At 42.7% G+C, this 20,051-nt stretch overlaps 1 protein-coding gene across 1 annotated transcript in view; it reads left to right on the top strand.

The window, feature by feature from the left end:
* Positions 1-3,393: 3,393 nt before the first annotated feature.
* Positions 3,394-20,051, top strand: part of RAB18 (RAB18, member RAS oncogene family) — a 25,750-nt gene continuing 9,092 nt past the window's right edge. Inside the window, exons 1-2 of the mRNA XM_075062278.1 lie at positions 3,394-3,485; positions 15,097-15,158. Of these exons, the coding sequence (XP_074918379.1) occupies positions 3,425-3,485; positions 15,097-15,158 (123 nt within the window). The 5' untranslated portion in view covers positions 3,394-3,424. The remainder of the gene's footprint in view (positions 3,486-15,096; positions 15,159-20,051) is intronic.

Here is a 20,051-nt window from a genome sequence, read left to right as displayed (position 1 = left end):
ATTCTACCACCTTTACTTTTATTTCTGTCTCCTGAACAACATTTACCCTTTGATACCAGTACTCCAGTCATGACTACTATTCCATGTTTCTGTTATCCCTGTAATATCTGCTTTCACTTCCTGCACCTGTAGTTTTAGTTCTTCTGTTTTGTTACCCAGGTTCCTTGCAATGGTGTTAAAACTTCTTAGTTATTTCTACTTGTCTTTGCCCAGATTCCTCAGCCAAATGCATAGTCATTCCACTTTCGGTATCGTGTAACTGACTGTTAGCTTCATAGGTATCAGCGCTGTCTTTCCTCTTAACGTCCATTTCTCCATTGCTGTATCCTTCCTTACTTTGATTTTCCTCCTGCTCAATGTTCAAATCAAGCATGAAGATTACATGAGCATCTCCCAACTGTCTCCTCCAAGTTCCTATTTTAAATTCTTAATCAGTTGTGCCAGCATCCCTCCCAGAAGTTTATTTCCCTCCTGGCAGAGGTGGAGTCCATCCCAGGAGAACAGTCCTCTGTCCATGAATTCCTTCCAGTGGTCAAACATCCCAAAGTCCTCCTTATAGCACCACTGCCTGAACCATCTGTTGATCATCATCTTGTCTCTCTTTTGTTCTCCCACTCTAGGGACATGTAGATCCCACTGAAGATCATTCAGCCTCCATTTCCCAGCCTGGCATATCCTCCCTTGTTACAGCTAGATTCTTGCTGGAATGTATAATTTGTCCTTCATGTGGGAACAATCAGTAGATTCTTTCCTGCTCCAATTAGGATCTTCTTCAACCTCAGGTCCACATCCCAAGTCTTAGCTTCTGGGAGACAGCACATCCTTCTTTTTCTCCGGATCAGGTCTGGTGACAGGCTTGTCTGTTCTTAGTAGGAAGTCACCAATCACGTAGACCTCCCTTTTCCAGTCGATAGCGTGATTCTCTGGTCTTCCTCCTGTGTTTTTTCTTACTGCAAGTTCTCTTGTCTTTTATTCTCCCTCGCAATCATCTGCGAGTCTTCCTGTATTCCTCCGGGGGTTTTGAACTCTGGGTGTCTTCACTGACTCTTCTCCTCTTCTTATAGGACTAGCTGCTCTTGGATAATAGATTTTTTTAGATAGTCCCATTACAGAATTTTCTGTAATTTGAAGTGCCATCCACATCTGTACAATGTAAAATTTAACTTTTAGTGTTCACAATTTCATCAGAACTTTAATTTGTGTGAAGTTGCATTCATATTTTTCAGTGTATTCTGGAACCTGTACATTAGAAATAGAAATAATTGTGAGTTTTTTTCCATACTTACCACTAAAGTTCTATGGCTTTCTGTGTCTAAGAAGTTTTGCACATGTATCGTTCCTTAGATTCTTCCTACTGTGGTAAATTAACTTGCACTCTGGAACCTTCTTTCAAACTTGCAAAAATGTTGTGCTTTTTTGCACTGAGTTTTTAGGAGACTTGAAACAGAACAATAGAAATAAAATATTCTGAACAGTAGAGCATGTGACGTTGTTTTGGATAATCCCAGTCAGAGCAGAGATTGAGGCCTAGCCTCAAAGAGGCTTTCTCAGTATTGGAATTGAAGAGTAAAAATAACTACTCTTTTCTCAAAACATAGTTAGAGTTAGTTATACAGCAAGCTGACATGCATTACTTTTATTTGCACTGTCTTGAAGATGACACTCAGGTCTACCTTGTTTTATATTAATGTTGCTTTCAGTCTAGTGGTATACAATAACGTATTTATATGGCAAGCTACAGTTACACTGCAACAACAAAATACTTAGTGTTCTAATAGTATTTCTTTTTCCTCCCTCCATCAGCCTTCTGTTGCGGTTCACAGATGATACATTTGACCCAGAACTTGCAGCAACAATTGGTAAGTGTGTGCTAACAAGACTTCATAAAAATTCAAACTAACTTAGGTAGAAGACAGTGACTTGCTGTGTTTACGCAACTAGTAATGAGGTTCAACCTTATCTGCTCATCATTAGCCTGGTCTAGACTAGAAATGAAGTCAGTTTAACTATGTTGCTAGTTAAGCTGACCTAGCCCTCACTGTAGGTTGACAGAAGACCTACCTACAGTCTGTTGGGGAGTTGGATTACCTACACCAAGGGAGAATGCCTCCTGTCAGCATAGGTAGTGCCTACATTGAAGCACTATTGTGGTGCAGGTGTGCTGCTGAAACCTCTTAGGTGTAGACATATGTATAGTGTACGGAGTTAAACACTACAGAAGTATAAACAGTAATTGGGTGCTGTTATACTTTGCACAAAATTAGTTCAGAATTGAGACAGTGTTGTCGTGTGTATTCCGTATTCTTGAAGATGGAACAAATAGACATGGACTCTCACTGAAGGAGACCTAAATCTGTTAGCATTACAACCACACTCATGGTGTTAGTAAATTTATTAGAGCTGTGTGCAAAAGATTCTTGCTAATCTTTGTGAGAAATCAGTAAAATCTCTCGAAAGTAATAGAAGAGTGGAACTTAGTTTAATAGTAAGAAGAATACTGCACAGAATTCATGTTAGAGTAAGTTGCATAGGTGGCCTGCTCCAGAGAAGCTCTACATTATACTGGGCACTGAACTCCTGTCTCCCAATCCTCTCCCTTCAAGGAACAGCTGTCTGAATGGTAAGAAGTGGCTCCTTCCTTACCTATCCCAAAACAACTATTAGCTCCTGGGCAAGTGGCCCAAAAGGAGAAGGGAGTGCCCAGAGCTGCTAAAAAACTGTGTGCTGGGATGATGTGAGTGATATGGGTAGCAGTAAGGGCCTAGCATTAATTGAATTGAATTTAAGAGGGAGAGACAGACCCCAGAATGGGAGGGGTGCTGGTATGGATATTGAAGTTTGTGAAAGGCAGTAAAATGCCTAAAACCCATCCTGCTATTATGTAATGTATCATATGACCATAATCCAAGATGAATAAATAGCTGGTGAACTGGGAGCAAATTAAGGTAACTTTCCTGTACAAGGTATTCTAATTATAACACTAGACTTATTGCAGTGGAGGTTCTAACTAAACACCTGGAAGAGAGCAAGTAATTTTCCTTAAACTCTTGATCAGTCGAGGTGGCTACTGAGAGAGAAACACTAATGTAAAGCCAAAAAAAACTGTATAGTTGTCTAATGTATTTGACTAGCTGAATTAAATATTGGGGGGGGGGGGGGCTTGAGTAGGAAACTATTTCATTATTGTTTAGGGATAGCCATGTTTTAATTCCAACTCCTAAAGCAGAAAAAATAGGTATTGCAGAAATACTAACACTTCATTTCTTTTGGATGTCCCGACTACTAATTTGGGCAACTGAGACTTGTTGACAAGGCATTGTTTGATACCATCCCTTCAATCTACCTTCTCTTAATGGCTTGTGGAGTGAGAAAAAGATGTACCTTTCTTTTCAGTGATCTCCTCTGGCACTAGCACTGCAGTATTATGGACAAACATCAGTATGGTGACAAAAATGCCGATGCTTTGTCAGCTCACTTGCTTTCAGGTGAGTATTGAGTAGAAATATATTTCTACATCAACAAGAACTGCTTGAGCTCATCCTGGCAAGAAAAAAGGAGGTCTTTGAGCTCCTGCTGCTTTTTCCTTAAACAATGCAGGCCCTGAAGGAAACCATTAATAGAACATGCATTGAGGATAAAACTCATGATGCAGGTCAACTTGCCTGAGTTTTAATAACGTCTCGTCTCTTAAGGGGCCAAATCTATATAAAGCTGATAATTGTCAACTATTGCATAAACTCCCAGATAGTAAAACCTTTTCAGCAAAGGAATCAAATTGATTCCGTATCAACCTAAAGTTAACAATGTTGAACTTGAAGCATATTGTTTAACTTCATTAATCATATCATTAGCTGATGTAGATTACTAGTTACAGTTTTACTGCTACATACTGCTGCTAGCCCTGTGGACATTACTGTTGTATAAGGCGCCCCAGTATCCACCTTTTACTCTGGAACAAAGCTTGACTTTAATAATACTGAGGTTCTAAACTGTTTTGCAAGAGAACCTTCCCAACAAGGTGCCTGGCATAAACCAAAGAAATACTATCTTAAAAATGGACTCAAAGTTCTTATGGGAGAGCTTTCGTCGTTCATCTCAATGAAGTGTTGTTGACTCTAAAATCTAATGGTGATATAGATCTCTATTAATTGTTTCACTGCTGATCTCCTTAGCAGACACAGCTATCAAATGTGTGTCTTAGCTGCTTCACATACTTTCCTGGGCACTCAAACATCCAGCTTCTTCTTTTACAAGATTTAATAATGAAGTCTTCAATATAAAATTCTGCAAATAGTTTAGTTAGACTAAAGCATTTCAGTCCTCAGGAGACTAAACTGTTGTGTGTCAGACAAGAAAACAGGATAGACTGAGGTGCTACCAGTGCCTGAAGTCCCTGTAATAGTGGGAAATTGACTTGGTGAGAGATGCCTACATTATCCTAACAGGCAATTCATGCTGCAGAGGAAGGCAAACCCTCCACCTCCATTCCCCAAGGTCCCTGCCAGTGTGACCTTAGTTTAAAAATTGCTTCCCAATGACAAACCTGGTGATCAGTTTGACCTTGAGCAAGACACACTGACCAGCCATCTAAGAAAAAAGGATTCTATGAACCTTCTTCAGAGCACTGCTTCACCTTATCCCGTGTTCCATCTCCAGCTGTGGCTACTCTTTGATGCTTCAGAGGAATGTGTGGGATGTGAAGCTATACATCTGGCCAATTGTGCATTGAGGGGGAGGGGATTTCCTTCCTGATGCGTGCAGGTTACTGGCTGAAGCCCTAAAGCATGAAACTTTGATTATAGCTATTGTATTAATGCAAAGCTGCAAGTGTTTTGTCCATGCTGAAAGCAATGCAGGCAATCTTGTTCTGCTGTGGCCCATTAAGGAAGGGGATGAACATGGAGATTCACAGATTCCCAAGCAAGAAGAAACCAGCCTGGCTTCTGACACACGCAGGCTGCTTCTACCAGAATCTGGATTAAAGCATATAATTTAGAAAGTTATGTAATCTTGTTTTAAAGGGTACATCTACACTACAAGATTAGTCAGATTTTTACATAAACCAGTTTTGTAAAACAGATTATATAAAGTCGAGTGCACGCAGCCACACTAAGCACATTAATTCGGCGGTGTGCGTCCTTGTCGAGGCTAGCGTCGATTTCTGAAAGCGTTGGCACTGTGGTAGCTATTCCGGAGATCCCATTAGTTCGCAGTCTCCCCCGCCCCTTGAATTCTGGGTTGAGATCCCAGTGCCTATGGGGTAAAATCATGTTCGTGTGGGTCTGGGTAAATGTCGGCACTCATTCCTCCTCGGAAAACAACGGCAGACAAATCATTTTGCGCCCTTTTTCTTGGATTCCCTGGCAGGACGGCAAGCACGGCAACCTATGAGCCCGTTCAAGCTTTTTTTTTTTTTTTACTGTCGCCGTATTTGTGTTTACTGGATGCGCACAGAGCGTCTGCAGCGCACACAGCCAGCATTGTGCTTTTGCATGATAGCAGAGACGGTTTCTGTCGTTCGCTGTACTGTCTGCTGCTATCATGGTGCCCCTGGCTGAGGTCGGCCGGGGCGCAAAGGCAAAAGATGAAGAATCCCCAAGTCAATCCATCCTTTTATGGTTATTCAAAACATAGTCAATCCTGCCTGTTATGGGCAAGTGTACTAGAGAACCAGTGGATCAGAGAGACAGCTGCTCCATGTAGACCACAGAAATGACAAGCTGCATTGCCATCCCGGGGGTTGCCCCTGGCAACAACCCCACCCGTTGGCTTCCCTCCTCCCCAGCTATTCCGGGCTACTGTTGGCAGTGTCCCCCCCCATTTGGTGTTCATGATTTAAATCATAAAAGGAATGCCAGGAAGAAATTAAAGAAAACAGTGACTTGTTAGTGAGATAAAATGAGGGGGAGAGCGCTCCCGCTGCTATGAGCACGTCACAGCAGAACAATAACGTCGGGCGGCGCGCGGGGGGGCGGGGGGGGGGTCGGGGAGCGGGGGAGAGGAGCCCAGCATTCCCTCGCTATGAAGGTCCAAGGCATATGAAATCTTTTTCTTTTACACATGAAAGGGGGGCATGAATGGAGCTCGGCCCCATTGTTGTATGATGAGGACGTTACAGCCGGTCGTGTACCATCTACTGGGAATGACCGGGAATCATTCCTATTTTACCCAGGCGCCCCAGCCAGCCTCACCTTAGGCCAGCCAGAGCACCCACGGGCTGAATGAGATGACTCGATGATCAGTCATATTGGATCGTCTGCCACCGGGAAGGAGAAGAGCGGATACGTTTCACTGCTACGCATCGCGTCTACACCAGCACTTCAGTAGAACATAGGGTGACATTGAAAAAAGTCAAGAAATGATTTCCTTCCCTTTTCTTTCACGTGATGGGGGGAGAAACTGAGGAGAGTATACCCTGAACCACGCCAGACAATGTGTTTACCTAACAGGCACAGAGGAGCTCAGCCAGAATGCAAATAGTGTTCGGGAGACTGCTGTGGACTGTGGGATAGCTGGAGGTCTTCAGGACCCCTCCCTCCGTTGAGCGTCCATTGATTTCTTTGGCTTCGTTACGCTTGTCCACACAGCACTGTGTAGCGAGAACTTTTTTTCAAATGCTTTGGCATTTCATTTCTGTAACGGAGCTCTGATGGACAGATTTGTCTCCACATACAGCGATCAGATCCGTATCTCTGTTGATGGTCCATGCTGGCTGTTTTGGGATTGGGACGCATCGTCACCTGATGCTGATCAGAGCTCCACGCCGGGGCAAACAGGAAATGTATTCAAAGTTCGCCGGGGCTTTTTCTGTTTACCTGGCCACTGCATCCAAGTTCAGATTGCTGTCCAGAGCGGTCACAGTGGTGCACTGTGGGATACCGCCCGGAGGCCAATACTGTCGATTTGCGGCCACACTAACCCTAATCCGATATGGTAATACCGATTTTTAGCGCTACTCCTCTCATTGGGGAGAAGTACAGAAACCGATTTAAAGAGCCCTTTATATTGATATAAAGGGCCTTGTAGTGTGGACGGGTGCTCAGTTTAAATCGGTTTAACGCTGCTAAAATCGGTTTAAACGTGTAGTGTAGACCAGGCCAGAGACTCCAAGCAATGCTGACTCTACCATCTTCTCTTCTCTGTTCCATTGTTTAATTACCCTCACTGCTAGGAAATGCTTATTTCAGAGTTTAATTTGTCCAACTTTAAGCCACTGCATCTTATGCCTTTGTCAACAAAATTGTAAAAGCCTCATCAGATCTTTTCCCTGTATAGAACCTGTACATGGTGATCAAGCTGCATGTCAACAGTATCTTCATTAAGCTGAATAAGTTGAGCTCCTTAAGGCTCGTACTTAGAGCCCTTCAGATCTGTGAATATTCATTTTATGTCTGCAGATATCTACGGACCATGTTTGCAGATCACAGATCAAATGCGCATACAAGTTTTGTATCTGCATGGGGCTCTGCTCACACTGTAAGGCTGTTTTGTTTTGGTTTTTTTTTTCCCCAGCCACTGGATCATTTTTGTGGTCCTTCTGTGAACTCTCCAGGATTTCCACATCCGTTTTGAGAAGTGCATCCTCTACTTCTGCTTAATAGTCCATGTGTACATCAAAAATCTCGTTAGTCCACTTTGCCACAGCATTGCACTGAGAACTCATATTGAGGTGACTGACTATGTTGACTTCTAAATCACTGCCCAGATGGTCTCCCATTGTGTAGGTATAACCTGCATTCTTGATTTCCAGATAAAATACCTCAATTAGACTGACAGTAGTAAAACATTTTGTTGAATTATAACCATTTAACTGAGTGATTCAGATCACTCTAACAGTAAATAATGAGGACTGGTTACTATCTCAGCAATCTTTGTGATCTACAAATTTTTACCAGCAAAGATTTTAAATCATCTAGATCATTGATAAAAATTAAATGGCATTGGACCAATAACACATTTCTGGGGGACCTGCTAGAAACAACCCTGATAATTGGATACTTCCCCCAGTAACAACTGCATCTTGTTTTCAACCTGACATTTTAATAACATTTAGTTTACTTAAACCCAATTAAGGCCACTTTAATTCTGAGTGACAGTATGCAAACAAGAGTTTAATACAATTTAACTACTCCACTTTAAATTCACACCTTTGATTCAGATTAACTTTTCTTAGTTTTTCCCAGGTAGACACGTCAATGAAGTTGCTTTTATTAGCCAGGCCTGTCGGAAAGACAGCTGGCTTGTCTGATAAGACCTACCTTCCATTAAATCTTGCCGACTTGCATTAATCATATTTTTAACCTCTTCATTGATGGTCCTGGATTAACCATTCCATTATAGTTGTGACCCTGCCCAGGCAGAATTCCAAATCTTGCCTTTATGCCCACATTTTCCGTTCTTATGAAAAGCCTGCAAGTGCCCTTTATAGAAGGAATGATTTAGTCTAGTCATGAGTCTTTGGGAGCCAATGGCAAAATTTCAAACATGAAATTTGGTCCCTATCAGTTAATATGCACAATTGGCCTGACTTCTTGTTCTAACATGCATTGTTGTTGGTGCATGTACCGTGTAGCAATGCAAAACCTATCATCAGTGAAAGATTTGAGAAATATGCAGCAATCAGTGCCTAAAATAAGGAACTTAAAAAAAAAAAAAAAGTGGCAACGTTAATGCCAAGCATAGTAGAGAGAACTTACATTGTAGACTGCATAGCAACAAATAAAGCCTTACAAAGGAAAGGAATAAATTTAGAAATGCTTATATGTAATTGATTGGCATAAGCTGAAATCTTAAATTATCAAGCTCCTAACTCAAAAGCTGATTTCTCAACCTGAGCATTGCTACAGTGCTACCTTTTGGCACTTAACTTATTTGCTGGGTGTAATAGCTTTCAAAAAAAAAAAGTGTCTCTTGAACTGTGCATGGCCAGTGTTCTGAAATGCTTTAAAGAGGAGAGGAAAAAGCATACATAAACACAGAATAAAGCTTAAATGTGCTTTATTTTTTTAAAAAAAAAAATCCTGAAACCACTTTTCCAGTACTGGTTAAGTCCCTCTCTTAATGGATGGAGGAGGGAGACTGAGGTCCCAAAGGACTAACTTACATGGCTAAGATTAAGCAGTATCCTATTGTAAAAGTATCTCCCTTTTTATGCTCTTGTTCCTTTTATTTTTTTTTTGGGTGGGGGGCAGGGGGAAGAGAAGTGTGCTGAGTTAAGAGAAATATAGGAGCTGAGCTATTTTATTGTGCTGATAGAACTTTGTTCCATTTTTGGAATGGGGGTTTAAAAATGTTAAGACCTTCCTCCTGGGAATGAACTCCGCTTGTGAAATACAAAGTGCAGTGCTCTGTCCACTTTGGAGAGGGATTACGTTGTTAAATAGTTAGCTTTCCTTTCTCTTAGCCTCTGCTAATGCATAACTGCATATTTCCATGCATACCGATGATCATGCTCAACTCAGGGAAGGCCTCTCAAATTCTAGGCTGAACTGTGGCATGAGGTCTTCAGTGGCTGTTGTCCTTTGGTGGTCCTAGTTTGTGACACTGTCAGCTTTGTTGGTCAGTGAATAGCTCTACTGGATCAGCAGAGCCCTGCAAACCACAAATTATCCACAGATATCCACATCCATTGAGTATTTTTGTGGATTGTGAATGATTCCAAATTTTATATCTAAAGCCCTGCAAATCTGGAGATATCTGTGGATTATTTTTTGTGGATCACATGCGAATACCAATTATGTATCTGCGCAGGGCTCTATGGACCCGTGCTCCAGCATGATGGTGTATAGTATTTTGAACCTCAGAAATGCCATTGTCATGTACTAGTTCAGGGGTTCTCAAACTGGGGTTTGTTACCCCTTGGGGTTGTGAGGGATTACATGGTGGGTTGGGAGCTGTCAGCCTTCACCCCTACGTCCCGCTTTGCCTCCAGCATTGTAATGGTGTTATAAATTAAAAACACCTTTTAGTATATTTAAGGGGGGGGGCACACTTATAGCAAGCCTATGAAAGGGGTCACCAGTACAAAAGTTTGAGAACCACTGTACTAGCTGGTGGGTGGCACTGCCCTCTATTGGATTAAGTGTCAGACTTGCTTTGTTTGGTCACTAAGGGTATGTCTACACTACCCGCCGGATCAGCAATTGATAAATTGACCCCCAAGCCCTCTCTTGTACTCCAGTGCTGCAAGAGGTGCAGGCAGAGTCGATGGAGTGACAGCAGTCAACTCACCGCGGTGAAGATGCCACAGTAAGTCGATCTAAGTACGTCAACATCAGCTACGTTATTCACGTAGATGAAGTTGTGTAACTTAGATCCCCTCTTCCTCTCCTCCCCTCCCCCCCCCCCCCAGTGTAGACAAGGGCTTAGATCAGGGGTCCCAGACGCGGTGCCCGCAGGTGCCATGGCACCCACCGGAGCATCTATATGCACTCGCATACTGATCGACAGAGAAGCATCTGCCAAAATGCCACTGAAAAGCGGTGTCACCAAAAGGTGTCACCGCCAAAATGCCTCTGATTTTCGGCTGCGATGCCTCTTGATGTTGCAGTTTCTTGGCGGATGCTTGTCTGCCGGCCACGGTCCTCAGTGGCTCGTCATCCGGCACCCGCTACCCGGAAAAGTTTGGGGACCACTGGCTTAGATGGTTACTGTCAGCTCTCCTTTAGCTCAAATGGCTGAAGGCTGGGAGTAGAAAGTCCAGAGTTACTAATGTGCTGCATATGTAAATACTATGGATGAAATCATAGCTCAGTTAAAATAAATGGTAGTCTTTCCACTGACTTCACTGGTCCAGGATTTTACCCTATTTAGCCATGTATTTGTATGTAATCTTCTGGTAGCACTGTGAAATGAGAACCTGAACACAGATCCATTAACTATCCAAAGATACTCTTATAAGAGTAGATTTTCCTGGCACCAAAGTCCAACCAGAGGGCAAGTTGCATTGTAAATAACGTAACCCCCAGTATTTCCAGCTGGGTAAATCTTTTGTTCACTTCTTCATCTTACCATTCTCCCCCCGTCCCCCACAATTGCTCTGTAGCATGGTGTCTCACGTGCACTCTTAGACAACTTATTTCAGTAGCGGATGAAGTAATATTGACATTCAATTCAAAGTTCTTGATCTTTCTGGATGAAAGGAACTATATACAGTATAAATATAAGGTATTTGTGTTCTGAATCTATTCTGTTGGATTGTGCATTTGCTGTGTTTACACCAGTAGACTTTTCATTATTAACCTTTTTTGCGTCTGTTTGTGGAATCTAGCTATGTTACAAATGTGCCTTTCTGCCAGCTCACTTTTTTTTTTTTTTTGGGGCTTTCTTATAATCAAATTAATGAAGACTAAAGTAGCAGCAGGGGCTGCCAGGGGATGCTGAGCACCCACTATTTTTTTTCCATGGCTGCTCTGGGGCTCGAGCACCCACAGAGTCGGTGCCTATTCCTGGAGATGATAAAACAAGAAGTACATGTTCAAATCCTTGCATAGGGTTTTAGCTTTGTGACCCCCATGTGCCTCCCATTCCACTAAATTTATTGGGAGCTGTGTGCTACTACAGTTTCATGAAAATATATTTCAAAATGTTACTGACAATGGAGACTGCTTTTTTGCAACCACTGGTCTTTTATAAGAGGTAGCTAAACTCCTGAACCAGTCATATTTCATTTAGTTTTTAAAGTTAATTGCAATATTTAATTTTGCTGTGAAACTAGTTCTCCCCTTGCCACTTGTCTTATATTAAAGGCTTAAATGGTGAATAGACACTGGGTGACTTTCTAAACTACTCACTAAACTTCTCTGACTAAGCTTCCCCAAATCTTAATATTTAAGTGTACTGGTATTCATTTTGCCTTTGGAGTGCATTTCTGTACATTTTCTCACATAGTTATTTTGTCTTGGCATCTGTACTAAATTTGATAAATATTGCAAATTTTTGTTTTTTGTCTTCCAGTAAATTAAGAATGAATATAGATATTACTGTTGCCATGAAGTGTCAATGTAAGTATTTCATCAGCATGATAGTGGTGGTGGTTGTGGTTTTTAAAAAAAATTGGTATTGCTTTCAGATTAAAAATAACATGCCTATGTTAACTTGTTCAGACATCTTGGATGTTGGTTTTGGCTGTTCAGGAAGAGAATATGATTGTCCCAGATTTTTCCCGAGTCACAGGTTTGGACATAGTTAACTGAAAGATAGAGGAGCATTTTATCAAACTAGTAAGTCAGGCAGATCATAAACTTACTCTGCCTGACTAAGACAGGAGAGAGGGTCAGTTTCATACTGAGGTTGGCCAAGTTCAGTCAGCGCCTTCATAATTGTTAAACGCAGGTTTGCAGCTTTTTTTAACAAGCAGTGGGTAATTAAACTACATTTGTCTACACTGTGTGTTTTGGCTATCCTTGATTGACAGGGAAATCTGTTTTTCCTGGCCAGATTGTTGGTGTTAAGATTTTGTCTACATTCTGTGTTGAATCCCTCTTTTTGTGGGTCTTTAACTCAGCTATAATATTTTTAGACTGTGTGATGCTGAAGTTTGTCTCATAATTGTTTGTTTGTTTGTTTGATTTACAAGTACCCCATTCCCTACTCTTATGGGTTATTTTAAACTTGTTAATCTACCACAAGAGTAGCAGCTAGCAAATCTAAACCTGGCTCTGATACAGACTCTCTGTTTGGTCTTGGGCAACTCCTTAAACCTCTCTGCCTCACTCCTGCCATATCATAAAAGGGTACAATACTTAGTTATCTCATCAGGCTGTTATCACAACTACTGTTTGTCATGCTCTTTGGAGATACAAGGTGCTAAATAAGAGTTAAATCTGATCAGTATGCTTTTTTGAGTTAGTATTATACCAGGGGTCGGCAGCCTTTCAGCAGTGGTGTGCCAAGTCTTCATGTATACACTCAAATTTAAGGCTTCGCGTGCCGGTAATACATATTAATGTTTTTTAGAAGGTGTCTCTATAAGTCTTTAATATATAACCAAACTACTGTTATATGTAAAGTAAACAAGGTTTTCAAAATGTTTCAGAAGCTTTATTTAAAATTAAAATGCAGATCTTATTAGTTTAGTGTGATCCTTGCCGTTGCTGAGTTTTCCAGTGTCTGGTGGCACGTATTTGGATACTTTAAGCTGCACACAGGCTTCTGAGTTATAAGCTGATAACTGGCTGGCAGGAGGTCAGCGGCTGGAACCACAGATCAGCAGCTGAAGTGAGTGGAGCTGGCAGCTGGTAGGGTTGAGCAGGGCCGGAAGCCTGGACCCTGTCTGGCAGGGGACCTATGCAGGAAGCAAGGTGAGTGGGGCTGCAGTGGGGACCCCAGCTAGTAAGGGGTCAGCAGCCAGAACCCCAGATCAGCAGTGGGCTGAGCGGGTCAGCTTGCCCAGCTCTGAGGTTTCAGGGGTGGGCTGAGTGTCTCTGCCAGCTCCCCTCTGGGGTTTCAGCCACTGATTCCTGCCAGCTGGGGTCTCAGCCCACTGCCAGCCTGGGGGAAGGAACCCCAGGCCAGCAGTGGGCACTGAGTAGGACCGGCGGCGGGACCCCGGCTAGCAAGGGGCCAGCAGCAGGAACCCCAGAGTGGCAGCAGGCTGAGCAGCTCAGCCTGCTCCGTGTGCTGTCAAAAATCAGCTCGCATGCCACCTTTGGCACGCATGCTGTAGGTTGCCAACCCCTGATCTAGGTGTATCACGCTGCAGTGTGCCTAGAAAATTAATGAATAGAAGCTGTGGAGCACTAAAGCAAAAAAAAAAAAATTCCAAAGTAAAGGACCCTTCAGAAAATTGAGTTAAACTCCAGCTGTAGTGACTCCATTGATTGATTGTAACAGCAGCATCCTCACATGAAAGCAGTGTGCCACGTAACCAGGCTGTCATTTGTGACTTGATAAACTGAAAATACCTCAAACTCCATTCAAACTTATTAGCAGTGTGTGTGACTCTGGAAATGCTAATGTAATATGCTTTCTAGGTGAAGCACTGCTTCATAAAATACATTCCATACAAAAGTTTCTAAAAGGTATGGTTGTAATCCCATGTAGAATGCTCTAATCTAGCCTGTAGGTGACAAATTATGAATAATTGAGCCCAGGTCTTGATCAGTTCCTGGTAGATGCACTCTCCTAGCCAGGGGTGGAGAGGCAGTCTTGACCACAGACAATACCTAGGTATTCAGGAGCAACCCAGAACCTAATATTACCCAAACTTTTTTGTTGAAGGTAACATGCATACTTTTCCCCTACCCCCAACTCAGTAACATTATTTCTATCTTATCTGGACTGAGCTTTGGGCAGCTTGTCCTCATGCAAACAGGAAGCCATTAGTTCCACTGCAATAGGTGGGTCAAATGTGTGGAAGACAATTGAGTGTCCTCAGCAACGAGTATGCCATAAACCATCTTTCCTGTTTAATCCTCCCAATGGCTTTTTAAGCAAGAAATAATAGAATAGACCCCAGGTGAGATCCTTGAGGTTCCCTGGGACAGAGAAGCAATTGACCAGCACTGTCTGCCGGGACTCTTCTAAGAGGCATTATAGCATCTTCATCTGAATGGTCTTTTAACTGTTAGATCAGTGTCATAGATCTTAAGGCCAGAAGGGGGATAATTATGACCACCTAGTCTGATCTCCTGCATAACATGGGCTATAGAATTGCATCAAGCCCATAGCTGATGCACACTAGGAAATGGTGTAATGAAAGGTTAGAAATTGGAATCTAGACTGGAGCAAACTATGTGGAGGAGTGGGGAATTTGGAATTAACTTGAACAGCATACTCAAGAACACTACACTTCATGAAGGAAATTAGTACCTGCTTCACTTCCATGATATACCGATTGGCCCATGGCCCAAGGTTACTTGAAGACTCTCTTCTAAGCCCTAATTTCAAAGCCTGGTATAGGACCATAGAGGGGAAAGTAGGAGAGATGTGGGGGGTGAGTGAGCAAATAGTAACCGACTAAACTAATCCATTCCACCTGCTATTGTCAAAGCACAACTTCAGTTTGACTTACTTGGATCTTTTGTTGTCTTTCTGTCTGACAAAATTAATCATAACACATGTTTGAAGGAGAACTAAACTTTTTTATTTTTCCAGGTGTTGACTTCAAGGTGAAAACAATTTCAGTTGATGGAAATAAAGCTAAACTGGCAATATGGGTAAGTTCTGAACATAGTAAAACACCAGAGCTTTACATAGTTTGATTTGTACTAGTGGTGATGATTTTTATGGAAATATGCAGTTGAAGGGATTTGCCATGTTAACAGGCTTTGTTAGTAGAGGGGTGTGTGGGGTTTTTTTTGTGTTTTGGTTTGTTTGGTCGGTTGGACTGGGTCATTCATGAAAACGTTACTGGTGGGATTTTCCTGTTTTCAGGATAGGTAACATAGCAATAGTATCAGCTCTGGTACCGGAAAGAAGAAAATGGGACTCTTCCGATAAAAGAATTCTACAGAAGAGATTTATTTACTGTTATCAAACAAAATTTAGAGGCCAACAATTATACAGGAGAGTATGGAGTTACATTAGAAGGAAAAGTCCTTAATTTGACTACAGATGAATATTACCTGTGCCTCTTATAACTTCTACTCGAGTTTATGATATCACAGACTACACAGTTTGAGCCTGATAACTAAACATGTAAAATTAGGTATAAAGCTTCTCACACTGAATTCACATTTCTAAAGAAAAAAAATCTTCTGAACTAAGACTTTACATTTTCCATAGCTTGAGAATTGCCACGGGTGTGCATGTTTAATTTACAGTAGTAACTTTAATGTAACTTTAAAGTGACAAGAATGTAGAAACACCCAGGGTGAACCTAAAGGAGTTTGCCTGCTAAGGTTTGAGTTCAGGTTTTCCTCTATTACCGTAGCAGCTAAAATAGAGCAAGAAGCTCTGTATCCTGCATAACTCAGTTTAAGTACTTGTGCTGACCTAGACTGTTGAAGGGAAACCTCAAACCTTAAACTATGGAAAGAAAGGGAGGGAAAAGGTTTCCCAATAACTCTTTTTGATATATTTGCTTTCTAATCCATAAGCAAGGTGTCACGGACTCACAGATCGTGCCCACTCGTGGCCCCGTGCAGTCTGTGGGGAGAACCCCCTTCAGTATGACAGCTCTTGTTGGGGGTCCACTCTGTCTTGGGGTCAGGCCCCTCCACCTCCTGGAGCCACACCTCTCTGAGCCTTAGCATGTCTGTCTCTGCCGCACTGGACCCCTTGGGGCCCCCTCAACCCCAAAGGGGTTGATGCAACCTTGTTCTCTAGACCAGAGTGACTCTCAGCCAGCATAAAACAGGAGGGCTTATTGAGACAGCGAACAGAGCTGCTAACAGGGGAGTTTCAGAGGGAGTTCTGTTGGAGGAGCAGGTTTTTATAGTTTGTGGATTGTATTGTGTAGTTAGTGAGTGTGCGTGTGTGTGGAGGCCGCTAGGGGCCGTGTGCTGGGAGAGCAGCTGAGCCCTGAGTAGGGGGCGGGGCTTCCCTGATTAGGGGTCCTATATAAGTAGCCAGCCAGTCAGGCAGCGGCACAGCAGCCAGCGAACAGAGCTGCTAACAGGGGAGTTTCAGAGGGAGTTTCCAGGGGGAGGTTGCAGGGGAGACTAAGGCAGAGGAACCAACAAGCCAGAGAAGAGAGTGGACAGTGGGGTGCCAGGAGCCCGGTGCCTGTAGGGGGTCCGCGTTGTGTTGTGGGGCCTGGACCGCCAGGCACGAGGCAGGGAGGCCATGTCTGATACAGAGGTGGCAGCAAAAGACACAATGAGGATGACTGGATGTGGAAGCTGCGGCATGTACATGATGCTGGAAGGGTTACCTGAAAAGGGTTACATCTGCATGAAGTGCCGCCTGATAGAGCTGATGGAAGAAAAGATCCGAGGCCTGGAGAAAAAAACCTCCAGAGCCTCTGCCAATCTGCCCTGGAGGAAAATTCCTTCCCGACCCCAAAATGGCAATCAGCTAAACCCTGAGCATGTGGGCAAGGCTCCCCAGCCAGCAGTCAGGAAGAAGTCTCTGCAGTACTCTGATCCCATCCCATACCATTGAGCAGACCTATCTGCTGATAATCCAAACAATTGCCAAAATTAAACTATCCTGTCATATCATCCCTCCATAAACTTATCAAGCTTAGTCTTAAAGCCAGATATGTCTTTTGCCCCCACTACTCCCTCGGAAGGCTGTTCCAGAACTTCACTCCTCTAATGGTTAGAAACCTTGGTCTAATTTCAAGTCTGAACTTCCTAGTGTCCAGTTTGTACCCTTTGACCTTGTGTCTACGTTAGTACTAAGCTTAAATAATTCCTCTCCCTCCCTAATGTTAATCCCCTGATATATTTATCTAGAGCAAGCATATCCCCCGGAGTCTTCTTTTGGCTAGCTAAACAAGCCAAGCTCTTTGAGTCTCCTTTCAAAGGCAGGTTTTCCATTCCTCGGATCATCCTAGTAGCCCGTCTCTGAACATGTTCCAGTTTGAATTCATCCTTCTTAAACATGGGAGACCAGAACTGCACACAGTTTCCAGGTGCGGTCTCACCAGCGCCTTATACAACGGTACTAACACTAACTTACTCTCCTTATCTTTGCTGGAAATACCTCGCCTGATGCATCCTAAAGCCGCATTTGCTTTTTTAACGGCCATATCGCATTGCGGCTCAGTCATCCTGCGATCAACCAATACCCAAGGTCCCTCTCCTCCTCTGTTTTTCCAACTGATGGGTCCCCAATGTATATCTAAATTTCTTATTATTAATCCCTAAGTGCATGACCTTGCACTTTCACTATAAATTTATCCTATTACTATTACTCCAGTTTACAAGGTCATCCAGATCTTCCTGTATGGCATCCCAGTCCTTCTCTGTGTTAGCAATACCCCCACAGCTTTGTATCATCCACAAACTTTTTAGCACATTCCCGCTCTTTGCGCCAAAGTCAGTAATAAAAAGGTTAATAAGATTGGTCCCAAAGCCGATCCTTGAGGAACTCCATAGTAACCTCCTTCCAGCCTGACAGTTCACCCTTCAGTATGACCCGTTGGAGTCTCCCCTTTAACCAATTCCTAATCCACCTTCAATTTTCATATTCATCCCCATCTTTTCCAATTTAACTAACAATTCCCCATGTGGAACCGTTCAAATGCCTTACTGAAATCGAGGTAATTAGATCTACCGCATTTCCTTTATCTAAATAATCTGTCACCTTCTCAAAGAAGGAGATCAGGTTGGTTTGGCACGATCTACCTCTAGTAAAACCATGTTGTAATTTGTCCCAATTACTATTGACCTCAATGTCCTTTACTACTTTCTCCTTCAATATTTTTTCCAAGACCTTACATACTACAGTGTCAAACTAACAGGCCTATAGTTACTCGGATCACTTTTTTCCCCTTTCTTGAAGATGGGAACTACGTTGCAATTCTCCAGTCGTATGGTACAACCCCTGAGTTTACCGATTCATTAAAAATTCTGCTAACGGGCTCGCAATTTCATGCGTCAGTTCCTTAATATTCTTGCATGGAGATTGTCCGGGCCCTCCGATTTTGTCCCATTTAGCTGTTCTAGTTTGACTTCTACCTCTGATGTGGTAATATCTACCTCCATATCCTCATTCCCGTTTAACATCCTTCCATCATCCCTAAGCTCCTCATTAGCCTTATAAAAGACTGAGGCAAAGTACTTATTTAGATATTGGGCCATGCCTAGGTTATCCTTAAGCTCCATTCCATCCTCAGTGTATAGAGGTCCCACTTTCTTCTTCTTTGTTTTCTTCTTATTTATGTGGCTATAGAACCTTTTACTATGGGTTTTAATTCCCTTTGCAAGGTTCAACTCTACATGGCTTTTAGCCTTCCTCACTTTATCCCTACATGTCCTGACCTCACTAAGGTAGCTTCCCTTGCTAATCCCACCTTTCTGTTTTTTTCTAATTCACCTCTCTAAGATGCTTGCTCATCCAGCTCGGTCTACACACTCCTGCCCATGGTTTTTTTCCCTTTCTTGGATGCAGGCTTCCAACAGTTTCTGCAGCTTCGACTTAAAGTAATCCCAGGCCTCCTCCGCATTTAGATCCACAAGTTCTGCAGTCCAATCCACTTCCCTGACTAATTTTCTTAACTCTGTAAATTAGCCCGTTTGAAGTCAAACTCTAATCCCAGATCTATTTTTGTTTATCCTTCCATCTAGTTTGAACTGAATTAGTTCATGATCACTTGAACCAAGGTTGTCCCCTACAACATCATTTCTTCTATGAGGTCCTCACTGCTCACCAAAACCGAATCTAAAATGGCATCCCCTCTTGTTGTTCTTCAACTACTTGGTGAAGAAATCCATCTGCTATCACATCCAGAAAAATCTGAGCACTATTATTCTTGCAAGCACTTGTCCTCCTGGCTATAACTGGGAAGTTGAAGTCTCCTGTGATCACACAATTCCCCTTGGTGTTTACCTCATTAACAACATTAAAGAGGTCTCTATCCATATCCAAATCAGATCCCGGCGGTCTGTAGCACACCCCAAGCACTATCTCAGGGGAGGCTCTAGTAGCTTTCTTACCCAGTGTGATCTTTGCCCAGACAGACTCTGTCTTCTCCATTCCTTCCCTTCTTATTTCTTTACAGTAACCTCATCATTGATGTACAATGCTACTCCCCCCCTTTGCCTTTCCTTTCGTCTTTCCTAAACAGCACATAGCCTTCAATACCTGTACTCCAGTCATGACTACTATTCCACATGTTTCTGTTATCCCTATAATATCCGGTTTCACTTCTGCACCAATAGCTCCAGTTCCTCCATTTTGTACCTAGGCTCCTCACATTAGTGTACAGACATTTAACCTTTGGCATTTGGCTTCACTGACATTCTTTACCCCGTTATGCACAGACATTGTACCACCAGCATCAACTGTTAGTCTGGTATATACACTACCCTTCCTCCTTATGTCAATTCTTTGGTCCACGGACGTATCCCCTCTTACTTTGTTTAGCTCCCTCTCCAGGTTAAATTCTGGCGTGGAGATCTCCTGGACATCTCCCAACCATCTCTCCCAAATTCCTAGTT

The sequence above is a fragment of the Chelonoidis abingdonii genome, chromosome 2 (assembly GCF_003597395.2).
Source record: "Chelonoidis abingdonii isolate Lonesome George chromosome 2, CheloAbing_2.0, whole genome shotgun sequence".
Classification (NCBI taxonomy): domain Eukaryota; kingdom Metazoa; phylum Chordata; order Testudines; family Testudinidae; genus Chelonoidis; species Chelonoidis abingdonii.
Note: the sequence above shows the minus strand (reverse complement) of the source record. Positions and strands in the feature narration are given on the sequence as shown.